Source organism: Phodopus roborovskii, unplaced genomic scaffold (assembly GCF_943737965.1).
Source record: "Phodopus roborovskii unplaced genomic scaffold, PHOROB, whole genome shotgun sequence".
NCBI lineage: Eukaryota > Metazoa > Chordata > Mammalia > Rodentia > Cricetidae > Phodopus > Phodopus roborovskii.
The window spans coordinates 23893753-23912586 of record NW_026126480.1 but is presented as its reverse complement, the minus strand read 5'-3'; the positions used below and the strand labels follow the sequence as shown (position 1 = coordinate 23912586).

The 18834-nt window shown below is 41.6% G+C and overlaps 1 protein-coding gene across 1 annotated transcript; it reads right to left on the bottom strand.

The window, feature by feature from the left end:
* Nucleotides 1–14011: 14011 nt before the first annotated feature.
* LOC127228223 (calcitonin gene-related peptide 1) lies at nucleotides 14012–18450 on the bottom strand. Its single transcript, XM_051192731.1, has 6 exons — nucleotides 18237–18450; nucleotides 17083–17175; nucleotides 16688–16855; nucleotides 15279–15359; nucleotides 14899–15082; nucleotides 14012–14164 (listed from the first exon to the last, which is right to left on the bottom strand). Exons 2-5 carry the CDS (start codon nucleotides 17166–17168, stop codon nucleotides 14923–14925), a joined length of 495 nt encoding a protein of 164 aa, XP_051048688.1. The 5' UTR covers nucleotides 17169–17175; nucleotides 18237–18450; the 3' UTR covers nucleotides 14012–14164; nucleotides 14899–14922.
* Nucleotides 18451–18834: the final 384 nt, after the last annotated feature.

Genomic DNA, 18834 nt, shown 5'->3' with positions numbered 1-18834 from the left:
GAGCATGGGAGTACAGGGAGGCAAATGAAACATCTCTATGGAAGGAGCAGCCAGCCTGACAAGAAATACTGCACCCAACACAAAGGAAAGGTAAGATCACCCATGAAGTACCTGGTGATCCAATTCCTGAATGTGGCTCAAATTATGAGAAATCAGAGAAGAGAGCTTTTTCTTTTTCTAGCCTCCTAAATACTCTAATGCATATTTCAATAAATTAGAAAAAGGGTTTTGGATATTTTCATAGTAAAGAAATGGTCAGTGCTTGAGGAGGCAGGTATGTTTTACCAGATTGAAACATCAATATACGATGTATTAAAACATCACATGGTATTCCACTAATCTATACAAATTTGTGTTTTATATATTAGTTTATAAGAAAGTTAATTTAAATTAATAATCAATAAACACATATTCCAAATGTTCAGCTTATCCTCTGCTCTTATTCTTAGAACACTCATTAGATCTTTTTATGTTTATTCTGATTTCAATGACTCCTATTCACTCTAGTGATACTCATATCCAAGTATTCAGCACAGCTCTTTCAGAACCATGGGTCACTTTGGCCCTTGGCAGCCCCTCAATTCTATATAACTCTAGAGATATCATCGTGTTGGGGATGAAGCTGATACACTGGACACTAAACATTTCCCCATTTGCACTCTAATAGCACTTTGGAAAGCCCCTGCTGTGTACAGCCCTCATAGAAGAGAGCGCCTGCTGCTTGTGGTGGAAGCTGGAAGAGAATTTAATCCTCACTAACCCACTAACTGGAAATGAGCACAGACTGTGGCTCCACTCTCCCCCAGGACTCCACATCTTGAGTAAATAGCATGGTGACAACTGTATGCACGCCTCTTCTAAGTACTTTTTAAAGGAACTTTCCAAATTCTAAGAAAAAAAAATATTACTGAAATACTAGATGGACTTAGTTGCAGGATATTCAACTTTAAACTACTGAAACTTTCCACTCATGTATATAATGTCTCTTTTCTTATTTAGCTTCTTCTTCTCCTTCTTCTTCTTCCTTCATCTTCTTCTCCTTCTTCTTTCTTTCTTTTTTTTTTTTTTTTTTTTTTTTTTTTTTTTTGAGACAAGGTCTCATTATACATACCTGGCTGTCTTGCAACTCACTGTATAGACCAAACTGGCCTCAAACTCACAAAGATCTGCCCACCTCTGCCTCCTGAGTGCTGGGATTAAAACCATATACCACCATGCCTGGCAATTTAGCTATTTTTAATGCCTCTTAGTTAAAACATAATGTTGTTTTTAACAAAAATCTCAATTGTTCAATTTTACCAATAAAGACTTAGGAGCCAGATGCCGAGATGAAAGCCTGCTAGCTCAGAAAGACAGAGAAAGCACCCAGCTGACCTTCTTCCCTCACTGTCTCAAACAAACCTCCTCAAACTGAATGTCCCTCCCTTCTACTTCCCATACATCTATCTGTCCTCCTGACTCCCTCTCTTTATGATTTTTTCTTAGTAGTCTATGTTCGCTTCCTGTCAACTGGTTGCTTGCTCCACCTCTTGACCTCTGGTTGACTTTATTTAATCCTATTTACAATATTCAAGCAGAAAAAAACAAAACAAAAAAAACAATATTCAAGCAGAAAACTCTTGAAGGTGCTAAGGTTGAGTCACACAACTACTAGAAACAGATTTGTCCAGTAAATAATGCCATCTCGGGGTTCATAGTGTGATCAAATATCCTGCAACAGTATAATAATCTTATCAACACAGATAACACACATGCCTTCTTTGATTGGCATTTGTTCTGTTCTATACTATGTTTTTAAAAACATTGACACACACCAGTCAATGTGAGGTACACTGATCCTAGAGTCAGTCATTTTGTGAAATATTCTTACTCATTCCAGTATTTTATTTACATTCTCTTTAGAGAGCCTGTATGCACAGTTATAGAACCATTTGCCCGGATTTCAGCCTTTTCTCTAGCTTTGCTAACTTGAGAAGGACCTCTGGAAACAGGAGCTCCTGACAGAGACATGATGACGGCAGATAAGCAAGTCTGTGGGCCTTGAGGTATGGCATGAGCAGGTCTAACTGTACATAAGCTAGCCTGCAGGCGGTGAGCACAGGAGCAGGTAAGCAAGGCTGCAGGTCATTCGATGCAGGAGCAGAGCTCAGACAAAAGCATAGCCAACAATTCCAGCCTGAGTGAGGAAAATACTTCAACAACAAATCTTCCACTAAGGAACTGGGGAAAGGAGAGCTAAACTCTAAACAGCAGAAGAATGCACATTCAAATGGAAATCAATAAAATGGAGAAGTAGAAAAAATAGAAAAATTAGTGAAGCCAAAATCTGGTTATTCAGAAGATCAATGAAAGTGAACAACATTTACCTAAACTGACCAAGGAGGAAAAAAAAAAGGAAAATATGCAAGTTACTTAATTAAAAGAAAGAAGAATGCAAAAGTAAAAATATATCATATGGGGAATGCTACCAAATTAGAAAACCTCTATATAAGGGGGGAAACTAGAAAAAAATCAAACTATTGAAATGAATTCACAAAGAACTAAAAAGTCTGATTTTTTTTAAAAGCTAAACATTTGACAGGCCTTTATAAGATCTTAATTCAAGAAGGACATTGAACTAATACTCAGAACATGCCCCATGAAGAAAACCCCAGCATATATTGGCTTAATCTTACCAAGCATTTCAAATTTTTAAAGTCTTTTATAATAAATACTTCCCGAAAGATATAAATGAAGAGAAAATACTCTTCCAGCTCACCCAAACATGCCCTTGCCTTGGTCTGTCTTTTCATGCTAGAAACTAAAGGAGACCAGCAGGGAAAAGAGGGGGGCATGGCGTCTGCACCAATTCAGTTCTCATTGGAGCTGCCTTAGCTGCATCATGGTGGGTAGCTACAGCAGAACAAAAACAAGACATCACACTCTATTTAGGAAGTCAAAGGGAAACTCAGGAGACCACTCATATTTTTATAGCAATTTGCTCTTGCACAAACTGACCAGGATTTCACAGGTAAACATTTATTTTATCTAAACAGGTACCTTAATGATCCCAGGATATTCCACACACCTCACTTAAAGGTTTTACGGATAGCACCACCCTGAGGACTAGTTCTCCAACACATGGCCTTTGAGGGTATTTTAATAATTTTCTTATTGCTTTGTTAAAATACTGACCAAAAGCCATTTGGGAAGGAAAGGTTTTATTTCCATTTACATGTCTCAATCATAGTCCATCATGAAGGAAGTCAGGGCAGGAATTCAAGGCAGGAGCCTGGAGGTACAATGTGAAGCAGAGACTTACTGGTTTGTTCCCCAGGGTTTGCTCAGCCTGTTTTCTTGTACAACCCAGGACCACCTGTCCAGAAGTGGCACCACCCACAGTGAGCTGGACCCTCCTACACAAATCACTAATCAAGAAAATGCCTGACAGATTTACTTACAGGAAATCTGATGGAGGTATTTTCTCAATGAGGCTCCTTTTCCAAAAACCCAACAAGAACAAGGAGCATAAAATAAATCCAAACCAAACTATCAAAAAAAAAAAAAAAAAAAAGTCTGTGCTCACAATTGGAAAATGCAATACTTTTTAAGATGTAATCAACCCTCACACTGATGTACAGATGCAGTGTAATTTCTATCAAAATTCTAACTGCTTTCTTTGCAGAAATAGGCAAAGTGACTCTATAATTAGACAACAGAGAGGATTCTGAAAAGCCAAAAACAAAAAACAAAAAACTTGAGAAAAGAAGATGGAGAACTCATACTTCCTAATTTGAAAGCTTACCACAAGTTATAATACTTAAAAATGCTCATAACTGATAAAAAAAAAACTTTTAACAGTGGAATAAAGTTGTAAATTTGAACAACTATGGTCTATTGATTTTTCAGAGAAGTTCCCAGAACAATTTAATCTAGGGAAGAATCATCCATTCAATAGATTATGCTGAGATACATGGATAGGCACAGGCAAAAAGGATGAATCTGTAGTCATACCTCTCACCAAAGACAAAAATCAACTAGAAGTACATCAGAGACCCAAATGTGAAAGCTAAAACTATGAAAGTTATTTCAAGAAACAATAAGCAAATCTTCGTGATAAAGGGCATCCTTAAAAAGAAATTTATAATTAACATCAAAACAGACGGCAGTGTTTATTGCTACATAACAAATTATTCCAACCAATAGGGTTTGAAAACAACCTATATCTTTTTCAATCTTTGTGGCCAGGAACTGGGGGAAGACCTGGGTGAGTGATCTTTGTTCTAGGTCTGTCATGAGGCTGCAGTTATCTAGACATGATTCCAGCTGATCCATTTGCAGCCTCCTTGTACATGAGGGACTCAGATCCTGGCTATGTAGACCTCTGACAGGATGCTTTGGTAATCTCACAAGTCAAGCTCGTAACCAAAGAAAGACAGGAAGAAAGAGGACACAGACCCTTACATCTTCTACCTGGGTCCTATGTGTCACTCTACCACAGTCTATTTGTTAGAAGCAAATTACTAAAGAAAAATTCACACTAAAGAAGGGGACTTTTGACATCATGTTTTATTTTATTTTTAATTTTTATTAAAGTTTTTTATTTTTTATTTTACATACCAACCATGGTTTCTCCTCCTCCTTTCCTCCTTCCCCTCCCCCCACCTCCTTTCTACCCATCCACTCCTCAGAAAGGGTAAGGCCTCCCATGGGAGTCAAAAAAGCATGACATATCAAGTTAAGACAGGACCAAGCTCCACCTCACTGCATCAAGGTTGAGCAAGGCATCCCACCATAGGGAATAGGTTCCAAAAAGCCAGCTCAAGCACCAGGGACAGATCCTGGTCCCACTGCTAGGGGCCTCACAAACAGCCCAACTACACAACTGTCACCCACACGCAGAGAATCTGAGTCTATCCCATGCAGACTCCCTAGCTGTCCATCTAGAGTCTGTGAACTCCTAAGAACTCCAGTCAGCTGTCTCTGTTGGTTTCTCTGTCATGGTCATGACCACCCTTGTTCTTTTCTACTGGACTCCCAGAGCGTGGCCCAGTGCTTGGCTGTGGATCTCTCCATCTGTTTCCATCTGTTTCCATCAGTTACTGGGTGGTTCTATGATTAGGGTGGTCACCAATCTGATTACAGGAGAAAGCCAGTCCAGCTAGGAGTCCTAGTTGGAGCTATCCTTGTGGATTCCTGGGAGTTTCCCTGGCACCAGGTTTCTCATTGCCCTCTCTCCCCATCCCTCCCCCCAACTCTGCCATTCTGATACCTCATGTCCCCATCCCTCATCCCCTTCTCTCTACCCGCTCCTGCCCCCAGTTTACCCAGGAGATCTCATCTACTCCCTATTCCCAGGGTGATCCATGCATCCCTCTTAGAGTCCTTATTACCTAGCTTCTCTGAGGCTGTGGATTGTAGCCTGCTTATCCTTTGCTTTACATCTAATATTCACTTATAAGTGAGTACATACCCTGTTTGACTTTTTGGGTCTGGGTTACTTCCCCCAGGGTGGTTTTTTTTTTTCTTAGTTCTATCTATTTGCCTGCAAATTTCATGATGCCATTGTTTTATATTTGTTGTTGTTTTTGTTTGTTTGTTTGTTTGTTTGTTTTTTACCACTGAGTAATACTCCATTGTGTAAATGTACCACATTTGCCTTACCCACTCTTCTGTTGAGAGGCATCTAGGTTATTTCCAGTTCCTGGCTATTATGAATAATGCTGCTATAAACATAGTTGAGCAAGTGCCCTTGTGGTGTGATTGAGTAACCTTTGTGCATATGTCCCAAGAGTGGTATCCCTGGGTCTTGAAGAAGATTGATTTCTAATTTTCTGAGAAACCACCATACTGACTTCCAAAATGGCCCTCCCACCAGCAATGGAGGAGTGTTTCTCTTATGCCGCATCCTCTCCAACATAAGCTGTCATCAGTGTTTTTAATCTTAGCCATTTTGAAAGGTGTAAGATGATATCTCAGAGTTATTTTGATTTGCATTTCCCTGATGACTAAGAATGATGAGTAATTTCTTAAATGTCTTTCAGCCATTTGAGATTATTCTGTTGAGAATTCTCTATTTAGATCTGTACCACATTTTTTTTTTTGTTTTGTTTTGTTTTGTTTTGTTTTCAAGACAGGGTTTCTCTGTGTAACAGCCTAGCTATCCTGGAACTAGCTCTGTAGTTCATGGTGGCCTTGAACTCACAGAGACCCACCTGCCTATGCCTCCTAAGTGCTGGGGTGAAGGTATACACCACCACTGCCTGGCATGTACCACATTTTTATTTTTATTGGATTATTTGGTATTGTAAAGTCTTGTTTCTTGAATTCTTTATATATTTTGTAGATCAACCCTCTGTCAGATGTGGGGTTAGTAAAGATCTTTATCCATTCTGTAGGCTACTATATTGTGTTATTGACTGTGTCCTTTGCCTTACAGAGATTTTCAGTTTCAGGAGATTCCATTTATTAACTGTTGCTCTCAGTGTCTGTGCTACTAGTGTTATATGCAGGGAGTAGTCTCCTGTGCCAATGCATTCAAGACTACTTCCCACTTTTTCTCCCATCAGGTTCAGTGTAACTGGATTTCTGTTGAGGTCTTTGATCCATTTGGACTTGGGTTTTGTGCAGGGCAATACATATGAATCTATTTGTGTTCTTCTACTGTCAGCATCCAGCTATGGCAGCACCATTTCTTGAAGATGATTTCTTTTTTACATTGTATAGTTTTGGCTTCTTTGTCAAAAATCAGGTGTTCATAAGTGTGTGGATTTAGGTCAGTGTCTTTGATTCAATTCCATTGATCTATGTGTCGTTTTATGCCAATATTAATCCCTTGAAGTCAGGGATGGTGATGTCTCCAGAAGTTCCTTTAGTATACAGGATTGTTTTAGCTATCCTGGGTTTTTTTGTTTTCCCATATGAAGTTGAGTATTGGTCTTTTGAGGTCTGTGAAGAATTGTGTTGGAATTTTGATGGGGATTACATAGAATCTGTAGATTGCCTTTGGTAAGATTACCATTTTTATTATGTTGAACCTACCTGTCAAAGAGCATAGGAGATCTTTCCATTTTCTAATAACTTCTTTAATTTCTTAAAAAAAAAACCTTAAAGTTCTTGTAAAGGTCCTTCATTTGTTTTGTAAGAGTCATCCCAAGATATTTTATTTGTGGCTATTGTAAAGAGTGATTTTTTTATTTCTTTCTCAGCCCATTTATCATTTGTATATAGGAGGGCTACTGATTTGGGGGGGGTCAATCTTGTGATCTGCCACATTACTAAAGGTGTTTGTTAGCTATAGGAGTTGCTGGTAGAATTTGTGGGGTCACTTATGTGTGGTATCACATCATCCACAAATAGCAAATGTTTGACTTCTTCCTTTCTAATTTGTATCCCCTTGATATCCTTTTGTTGTCTTACTGCTGTAACTAGAACTTCAAGTACTATATTGAATAGATATGGAGAGATCCTTGTCTTGTTCCTTATTTTAGTGGAATCACTTTGAGCCTCTTTCCATTTAATTTGATTTTGGCTGTTGGCTTGATGTATATTGCTTTTATTATGTTTAGGTGTATTCCTTGTAGCCCTGATCTCTCCAAGACCTTTATAATGAAGTGACACTGGATTTTTCATAAGCTTTTTCAGCATCTAATGAGATGATCATGTGGTTTTTTTTTTTCATTTTATTTATATGGTGGAGTATAGATTTGCATACGTTGAACCATTTCTGCATCTCTGGGATAAAGCCTACTTGACCATGGTGAATGATTTTGTGTGTGTGTGTGTGTGTGTGTGTGTGTGTTCTTGGATTCAAATTGCTAGTATTTTTGCATCAATATTCATGAGGAAGATTGGTCTGTAATTCTCTTTTTTGTGTTGTTGTTGTATCTTCGTCTGGTTTGGTTATCATGGTAACCATAGTCTCACAAAAAAAAAAAAAAGTTTGTCAATGTTCTTTCTGTTTATATTGTGTGGTACAATTTGAGGAGTAATGGTGTTAGCTTTTATTTGAAATTCTGGTACAGTTCTATGATGAAATCATCTGGCCTTGAGCTTTTTGGGGGAGGGAACTTTTAATAACTGCTTCTATTTCCTCAGGGGGAAATAATGGTTTAAAGAACATAATATCAAAATATTTGTGGACATGTTTTAAACTGCCACAAGATAGAATGGGATCTCAGCTCTCACCATTCCAATTTAACATTATGGTACAGGTTCCAGGCAATGTAGTAGGTTAAGAAAAATAAATGGGACCCATCCTCCTGCTCCATCACTTCCAAAGGTATCACCATCACTGATTTCAGGCTATACTACAAAGCTATAGTAATAAAAACTGGATGGAATTGGCATAAAAATAGACATATTTATCAATGGAATCTAATCAAGAACCCAGACATATATCCACACACCTGAATTGTAATAAAAACACCAAAAATACAAGAAAAATGCAAATATATCTATGTCTATCATTATACACAACAGTTGAGTCAAAAGGATCAAGGATGTCAACATAAAGTCAGGTACGCTGAACTTAACAGATGAGAAAGTGGGGAATATCCTTGACTGAACTGGCACACGAGACAATTTTCTGGATAAAACACCAATAGTCCAGCAACTAAAATCAACAATTAATAAACAGGGCCTCATGAAACTAAAAAGCTTCTGTAAGGCAAAGGACATTTTCAATAGGACAAAACAGCAGCCTACCAAATGGGAAAAGACCAACTCTGCATGTGATAGAGTACTAATCCTAAAATACATAAAGAATTCAAGAAACTAGACATCAACTAACCAATTAAATCCAATTAAAAATGGGGTACAGATCTGAAGAGAGAATTCTCAATAAACAAATGTCAAATGGCTGAGAAACACCTTTAAAATGTTCAACATCATTAGCCATCAGGGAAATGCAAGTCAAAACTACTTTGAGATTCCATTATATAACTGTCAGGATAGTTAAGATTAAAAACACAAGTGACAGTTTGTATGGGAAAGGATGTAGAGCAAGGGAAACACTTCTTCATTGCTGGTGGGAGTGCAAACTTGTATAATCACTGCATGAATCAATATAGCAATTCCTCAGAAAATTGGGAATCTATCTACCTCAAGACCCAGCTATACCACTCTTGGGCATATACCCTAACTATGCTCCATCATACCACAAGGACACTTGCTCAACTATGTTCATAGTGGCTTTATTCTTAATAGTCAGGAACTAGAAACAACTTAGATACAAAGAAAATGTACATTTACACCATGGAGTATCGCTCCACTATTAAAAGCAATGACATCATAAAATATGCAGACAAATGAATGGAACTAGGAAAAAAATCATCCTTAGTGAGGTAACACAGACCCAGAGGGCTCAAGGGGAGATCTCATGGATTTCCATGGGAAAAGGAAATAGAATAGACTTTGTGATGGGTCTGGAGGTGTGTGAGATTGGAAATAGGAAGGAACACACGGGGAGGGGGAGGGAGAATACTGGGAGAGACAGCTGGAATTGAGGAACATTTTGGAGGCAGTGTGGAAACATAGTGCAGTGAAAACTCCCTGGGATGTTCAAGAGTGACCTTATCAAAGAATTCTAGTATGATGGATATGGTGTCTGAACTGGCAAGGCTTCCAGTGGAGGGATTGGACCACCAGCCCAGCCACAAAACCTTCAACTTACATTTTGTCCTGCCTGCAAGATATGCTGGGGTAAAAGTGGAACAGAACTTGTGGGAGTGGCCAGTCATTAGACTGGTCCAACTTGAGGCTGACGACATGAGAGAGAAACCACACCTGACACTGAGTGGATAGCCAGGAACCAGAGGCAGGACAGCCAGAGACACAGGGCAGAACCAAACATGCCTGGGGCGGGGGAGACTCAATACTAATGATAGTCTGCTCTACTCATAGATCTGTAGCCAGCCCAATTGTCATCAGAGAAGTGTCATATAGCAACTTATGGGAGCAGATGTAGAGACCTACAGCCAAATCCTAGGTGGGACCAGGAGAACCCACAAAAAATCAGGGGAAAGGATTACAGGAGCCAGAGGGATTGAGGACACCACAGAGCACAGCCCACAGAATCAACTAAACAGGGCTCAAAGGCAATCACAGAGACTGAGGTGACAATCATGGACCCTGTATGGGCTGTATGAGCTAGGTCCTTTGCATAGATGTTATGTTTTTGTAGCTGGGTGTTCCTGAAGAACTCCAATGGTGAGGCAAGGGTGTGTGTCTCTGACTCTTGCCTGCTCTTAGGACCCTTTTCCTCCTACTGGGTTGCCTCATCCAGCCGTGATATGTATGCTCTTACTAATTAGCTGGTCTTCCTTAAACTGACAGAACTCACAATCAAATTCTCCCCAGAAGTTTTGCAGAGACCTACAAGCTAACTCCAAGATGTGTCAGGAGAGAAGGATGACCTAAAATAGCCCACAAAATTGTGGAAAGGGTTACCAGTGTTGAATAAACCCATGTGCAGGAGGAAGATGATGGTGGCCAAATATCAGGGAGCCCAAATTGAATCTGGAGACATACCTTCACAAACACAACAAAGGACAAAGACAGGGAAGAGGTGAGACAGTTGCTGTTAGCAAGCAGCTCTAGAACAACTGGACATTTACAGGGTAAAGAAACTGCAACCACTACCTCCCATCTTAACTAAAACTAACCTGGAATGAATCATAGACCTAAATATAAAACAGAAAGTTGTATGTTTTTATGAGGAGATACAAAGTCATTATGACCTTGGGCTAGGCATAAGTTCATAGACATGAACTCAAAGTAAAATTCATAAATTTTAAAAATCTCAACAAATTGGACTCCATAAAAATTTTAAATTTTTTTCTCTATGAAATATACCAAGACAATGGAAAAATTAATTCAAAAATTAGGGGGAAATATTTGAAATTGTGTATCTTATAAAAATCCTACATCTATAACCATATAACCATATAAAGTACTTTCAAAGTACAACAGTAAAGCAAATCACCAACTAAACCTTTAATGTTTGAAGAGAAACTCCAACAAAATGATAAACAAATGTCAAGGAGGCACAGGGGGAAAAAAAATCACCTTTAGTGATTGGTGAAATTCAAATCAAATCCATGGTGATTCACACAACTATTTTTTGAAACACAAGAACTTCCATGTGTGGCTGGTGAGAATGCAAAACAGTATAATATTTTGGGGTTTTCTTATTAAGTTAAATATATACAAAACGATCTGGCAATCCCACTGCCATGTATTTACCCAAAATAAATCAGTTTATTCTATTATTTTCCTGGGACTACCACAACAAATTGCCACAAAGTTAGTTACTACAAAAGCAACAGCAATACATTCTCTTTCAGTTCTAGAGGCCAAAAGTCCAAAGGTGTAGGTACCAAGAAGGTCTATACTCCTCAGGAGAGTGGGTTCTAGACACTCCCAGCTTCTGTTAATAGCAGTTCCTGGCTTTTTTTCCTCCTTCACTTCCTTGTTTTACTCCCTCTCTGTCTCTTCCTTCATCTCAGCTTCTCTGTGTGTCTTCTTCACTTTTAAGGATACAGAGGACTTATGACTTTCCTGAATAATCCAAAATAATCTTATTTTAAAATCCTTACCAGCACCTTCAAAGACCTTTTTCTAAATAAAGTAACATTTAATTAGTTCTAATAATTAGAATGCAGGCATGTCCTTGCAGGATCCTCAGTGAGTCCATATTACTTATCATCACATTAAAATTTGTCCATGAATGTTTACCATACCTCTACTCACAAGTGTCAAAAGCTAGTCTCCATGTCGTTATTTGTGGGCTGGCAATCCTGACAAGAACTGGCAGCCCACCACCACTACTACTACAGGCACATTCTGGAGGAGTCAAGCCCACAGAGATGGAACAATAGAGACTGTGGTTGAGGAAACAACTGACTGCAAAGGGAAGCAGGAGAAATTGGCGAATGGTATAATTGCTTTATGTCCTCATTGTGCTGACTCCATGGCTCAAAGATTTGTTCCCAGAACTACACACCAAAATGAATGAACTTTTCAATATGTAAATATAAAATTACATATCTGAAATGAGATCCTGGAGCTAAGACTCTGCCAGACATCTTCTTTTGCCAGGTAGACCCCTTTAGACTCTCACAAGTGGAATTCCTAGAAGGACACCAGAAGCCAAAACCAAGAAGGATCTGGCTCCTTCCAATTTCAATTTCTGTTTCCATCAGCCTCACTCGTGCACTGACTTACTCTGGCAAAGAAGCCGTTTCCAATCTCTAGCTTGGTTTAGTTTTTCTGAATTCCTAGAACATTCTGGATGCACCTCCTCCCCTGTCCACCTATGGGATATCTGCATTTGCATTCTTAAAACAGCCTTACATCACCCCAGCACTTCACCAAGAGATACTGAAGTCTGCTAATTTCCTTTCTCAGTGGTTAAGAATTCTTCTCCAAGGCCGGACAATAGTGGTACATGCCTTTAATTCCAGCACACTGGACACAGAGGCAGGCGGATCTCTGTGCATTCCAGGCTAGCCTGATCTACAGAGTGAGTTCCAGGACAGGCTCTAAAGCTACACAGAGAAACCCTGTCTCCAAAAAAAGTAAATAAATAAATAAATAATAAGGAATCCTCCAAGCTTCTCTGTACTCCACATTCTCTTCAGTACTCTGACACCTATGCATGCCATTGTTATTATTTCCAGTTAAAATGACCAACGTAATTTGTTTTTTCAACTAGAATTTGACTGATATATATCCAAGGTCTTTCATCCAAGGGCCCTACAGAATCCTGCATGATCAGTTCAACTGTTTCATCTCTGGCCTTGTCAGCTTCTTCCACATCACTCGCTCTAGGTCTGCCTGCCAATTCACAGAAACTGTGTGTCAACCTCACTGCAGCAATAGAGGAAACTATATATAACTTAGTCTCTCGTGCCAATGAGTTGCAAGAGGTAAACAGATGGACAGGAAACTCTATATCAAATAGACCTAAAGGTATGAACCAAAAGCAATATAAAGACTCAACATCAGCCAAGATTGTATATGTAGATGTATAAAGAACTGGGGAAGGTTAAACCATTGTATAAAGAACTGGGGAAGGTTAAACCATTGCTACATGTGTGAGAGTAAAGAATTAAATAATGAATGTGCTTATTTTCCTTGTTGTAATCAGCATCTTTCCCATTTAAAAATGCATGGTAAAACCCTTATAGGTACACTGATATAGTAATATACTGGGTAGGAAAAGAGATGGACTGTAGATGTAGCAACACTACTTCTGATTTTTCTTGAGACCAAGTAAGTGGTACAAGGACTTCATTATATTATATAAGAACTAAAACATTACATACTTAAATTTTTTTATGTGTCTCCAAAATGTAAGGCCTATCATGTCAGGCAGGAAGGCTAAAGGATGGCTCACGGATATCTAGGAAATGTCAGAAGACACTGTTAATAACATAAGGCATGGTGGTTTCTACTGTGTACTCTGAAAACCAACACAGATCTTGCACAGTTTATTAATGTGACCTTGAATCTCTCCTCACTGTGTCTTTATCTCCTCACATGTGGTTATCTTTCCATTGCTTGTCTATGAAGATTAAGTCAATTTGCAGGTATATAACAATTTCTTAGACACTGAATAATATTGAACACTCAAAAGCATTTATTATTATTACTACTACTATTATTATTACTATTATTATTACATAGGAAGACAAATTGAAATGGACCACCACAGACTCAAAACAAATGTATCCAAAATATGTTTTAATCTTGATGAAGTTCACAAATGATACAATTTTGATTTTTCCTGAAATGAATGTACACTCATGTTCTGAGACACCACCAAGGCACAGCATCTCCTCTACCAAGAGTTCCCAGAGGCTACAAGAGGCAGTGATTTCACATCTTCTTAAGGGTCAACAGAGCTGCCATCATCAGTTGGGTGGTTCTTAAAGACCTGTGTCGTTTGTTGCTAGGGAAGCCAGGGGGAGACGCCACCACATGGACTGGCCACAAACTCAGCATAAAAATGATGCAGACAAACACAGAATTAACTAATGTATACTTAGTTTCATTCCTCTCAGGTGACAACAGTGATTTTCTCCAGTATCTATCAAGGATGCAAACATACACGTTGTCCATGGAGCCTTCTTACCAGGTCATTGTTAACAAAAATTTAGTGGTGAATTCAGCTTCACGTAACCTGAGATGAAGAAAAACAAAAAGGAATGGAGGAAGAAAGAAAAGGCAAAAGGAGAGAAGAGAAGAGGGGAGAACATTAAAACAAGGGAAAGAAGAAGGATACAGACACAGAGACCACAGTCATCCTAACAGTGTTGATTTACATAAAAGGCTTCTCTGCTAAGCAGCACCCATGAATTCTGAACTTGGAGTATGAGGAAGCTTAAGCACTGTCCCTATGGACATTGGAAGTGGTGCTAGTTGTCCTGGACACCCTGTAATCTCAGCACTTAGAAATTGGGGAAGATGATTAGGAATTCAAAGCCAGCCTCTATATAGATCTGGAAGCCAGCCTGGGAAGTTTGAAACTTTCTCAAAAGTAAAAAAGATACTGAAGATGCTGGTAGTGGTGTGCTCATAGCCCTCTGATCTGAACTGGTGAATAGCAACCAAGAGTAAAGCCCTGCAGAAGCTGCACTCATTTGCGAGTCACAGCAATGGGTAAGGTTTGCAGGCCCTTCCTTTCCAAACCCAAACAGCACCCTCTTCCTTTCTCTCCTTGGCAACAAGGTGCTGCTTCCCTGCAAGCTCTCCTGCCACTCTGATTTTAATTTCAAGTTTAGTTGAACTTGACCCTCAGGAAGAAGGCTAGTACTAGACATAGGGGATCAGAAGGTCCTACCACTGACAGTGGGCTTCAGGTTGTGAGTCTTATCTCCCACATCCTTCCTCTCCCAACCCAGAGTACAAAATCACCTTCTTCTCAGGGCCATTAGCTACTCAGGCCTGAAGGTCCCTGCGGCGCCGGCCATAGGTTTTGGAGCCCACATTGGTGGGCACGAAGTTGTTCTTCAGCATACCCCCTGACCTGCTCAGGATGCCCGCTAGCCGATGAGTCACACAGGTGGCAGTCTTGCAGGCTCTCTTCTGGCCAGGGATGCTGATATTCAGGATGGAAATAGAAGACAAGTCTTTTCAGTGAGAGCTGGGGAAGAGCCTACCCCTGAGAACTCCATCCCTTCAACATGCCACTTAACAGTAAGTGTTTCTCCTAAGTGCATTTATCAAAGCTATGACCTGAGAGTTTTTGCCAGAAACTCTTCCCCAAACCATCACCAAATTAAAAAAAGTCTTACCTTGGTAAAACTGAAAGCATCATTTTCAGCATCTTCTCAGAACTGATTATCTGATCCTCAGCAAGCTGCTTGCTGCCATAGCTGCATTACAGAGATGCTCCATCAAACCCTGTGCCCAGCTCACCTGAAGCTAAAGCTATTTCCTAGGCCCTGGCAACTCACAAGCTTCAGAAGTTGACCAAAGCAAAGGTCACCACAACTCCAATTCTTCCAGAAAAAAAAAAATGAGTGAGATGGAAGGGATGTGCTTATTTCAGTATTCAGAAGCAGGAAATGAACAGTTATCCAAATGCTCCAGAAGGTTCCCTCACTGTCTCTTACCCCAAATGTAGTCTACAGCTTCTTTTCTCTCCATTCTCTGACATTCTCAATCACACTTGAAGCTGCTGTTGCCAACTTCAGAACAACAGACACATGCACATGCAGCAAGTTCAAAGGTACAAGCAAAAGAGGAAACCAGGAAGGGCACAGAAGAGCTTGGTAGCACCCGGGACACTTCAGACCCTCTGCAAGTGAGCTGAGGGATCCTTTTTTGTTGGTGTTTCAAGCCCTAAGTTGTTCAGATCTCTACCTACATGTCCAGAACTCATGTATTTAGATTCCCATACCACCAGGGGCTGATCCCATGGGCAGTCAGCAGGTTAAACCAGGCAGGGGGACTAGAAGTTTGGGACGGGGGGGGGGGGGAGTAGAAAGTCAGTTCACACATACTCCACTGGGAAGGCTTGGGGTGCAGTGGGTCAAGGAAAGTACGGGAAAGAGCATAGGAAAAGGGTGACTCTGGCATTCCTCGTGCTATTCTGTCTTTCATGCTATCAGGGGTTTCTCTGGGGGGGGGGGATGCAGATCAACACATGCTTTATCCTTGCATAGTGCTGGAGCCAGGCCAGGGTTAGTCTGTTTCCAGGCATGGGGCACACAAATCGCTGACCCTGTAGCAACGTGCACACCTCTACAGATGCCTTGGACCTACCTCAGACACTTGTAAGTGTCCCAGACTGCTTGTACCCTTCCAACACCCCTTCAAAGGTGAAATGAAGGCTCCTTGCCAGTGTGAAGGAACAACGGATCCTGAAGCTACTAAAACTCCCTGACATTCTAGTCCATCCTCTGGCATCATACTTACCTGCCCTCCTTCAGCTACAGCAAGGTAGCCCCATAGGTGCAAGTCTAACTCCCACAGTAAAAGAGTCTACATCTTCTCATTTCCTTTCCCAAGAATTTTCAGGAGAAAACAAAGTTTTAAAGTGTCTAGCCAGTATGAGTCCCTCTGGTGGCACCGGAACCTCTGTCTTTCACCGAGTCTGGGAACAGTTAGCTTAGTTCCTTGGAGTACTGGCCAGTGTCTCTGTACCTCTCTGGAATAGATCCTCCTGAATCTACCGGGCCCAGGTGAGGAGGAGACTTACCTGGAACCCTTAACCTCCTGCTCCTGCTGCTCCTGCTGCTCCTGCTGCTCCAGCTTGCTGGCCTTCATCAGCTCATAGTAGCTCTGCACCAATGCACCCAGCAGGAGGCTCTTTTCCTGTTCGCTGAGGGTAGCCTCATCTGAGGGTAGGCCGCTCTTCAAGGCTGACCTGTGGAGGTAACAAACATAGCATAGATTCTCATTCCCTGCCTTTCTACTCCTCCAAGTAAGCAGCCCAGCTTCTTCCCTGGGGGCTTAGTGATAAGGTCATGAGGCCAGCGCCCACATGAGGGCGCTGATTTACCAGTAACCAAGTAGGGGCTGCAGAACCACAGTTGACAGATCCCTGGCAGCTGGAAGGGAGTGGAGCTGCACTCCTGATCCAAGCTGATTTACCTGAAAGGTGCTGCCTGGAGGCTGCTGGTCAGGCACAGGATCCATACACTGAGAGCCAGAAATGGAAAGAACTTCAAGAATCCCATGATGTCTCTGTAGAAAGAGAAGAATGGTCCACTCACGAGGACCATAGACCCAGGTTCTAGTCCTGCCCCTGCCACAAGTGCCCTGCTAACTTTTCCTTCACCTCCCCCACCACTGTTCCTTTGTTTGCCAGAAGTCTGTTGGGGAAAATCAAAAGGTAAAGTGTAGTGAATGGCTTGATAGAGCAGTTTGTATTCTCTGTTCTGTGTTCAGAGGAACTACGGGCACTCTTTCGCCTCAGCTCGCAGCGGCGCACATGCGCCAATGCCTCTTTTGCTCTCAGCTGTGAAGAACCACCCAGAGACCCCTGAAGTCGACTTGGATTTCTCACAGGCAGAAAATGTAGGACTACCTGTTCTGAGCAGTTGCCCTGAGGAGACTGGAAAGGTGGGCTGGAAAGAACTAATCTCTCCCATCTGCAGAGTTGGGAGAATTGTATGAGTCCCAGTTAAACTGTCTCAGAACCGCAAAAGTGCTGTTTAGCACCTGGCAAAGGACACCTCTCCCCGCTGCACCCCAGAGGCTTGCTGATGACCCTGGGGCACAAAGGCTGGAAACATCTGACAGAGAAAAAAGATCTGTGCTCCCTAGCCCCAGATCCAAGGACCTCCCATCCCCAAATTGGATAGGATGTGGCAAGACCACCTGCTTCCACCGAGTAGCCACAGACTCGCACCTAGGTGGAGTCGCCCAATTTCCAGCGCGCGGCTGCCGCTGCCGCTGTGGCTGCGTTGTGCTTTAGAGTCCCAATCACTCTAACATAAAATGCCACGACTGCACTTTCTGACTGATCCCCAGCTGGAGGAAGGCAGACATGGATATGGAATGAAGAACCTGGTCAACAAAGGCAGCCAAGTAGAGCTGGTTGTGGTGACGTGCGTCTGTAATCTGCATCCCCGAAATGCTGAGAAAGGAGAATCGCACCGCGTTCGAGACCAGTCAGAGCCATACAGTGAGTTCCAGGCCAGCCTGAATTACTACAGTGTAAAATACTGCTTCAAAAAGATCAACAACGAAGTAGACAAACTAACGGAGAGTAAGCTGAATGAGTTGAAAAGTTAGCTCCTCACCTGGTATCCCGAGTTGGCACAGCGAAAGCCAAGTGTCCACTGGAGAAGAGCACACACGGCCGGCCGTAGATGCCTTGTCCCCAGAGTCCGGGTCTCTTATTCTCTGGTCTTGGGGGTGGGGGTGGGGACCCTCACAAATCTCTCCGCCAATCAGAGCTCTGACCGACTGAGCTTCATAGCGTCATCGCTGGAGCTACCTATACTGCTGCAGCAGGGAGGCAACTGTCCACTGGCTGTCTTTGCCTTGAGGTCACTGCTGAGGAACAGGGTGGGGGTGGGGTAAGGAGACAGAGAGATGGTAGATTCGTCCAGAATGAGTGAGCAAAGGGGACAGAGTTTGGCGTCACGATCTCGTTAACGCCTGAACTCTAGCCTGCAACCTTTTCGCTGCCCCCTCCCATAGGGGCCTGAACTTCCTGGCTGAACTCAGGCAGGGTGAGCAGAAGTCCTGGGCTCTAAGAGGACTTCAATTAGATACAACCAGGAAGGTGACTGCCACGGAAAGGAGCCAGTCCTAGGATCCATTAGGGTACTTCTGGCATGCCTGCCCACAACGGGCGCTCTAGCAGTCCTTCTCATCGCTAGTCTAGAAGGGATG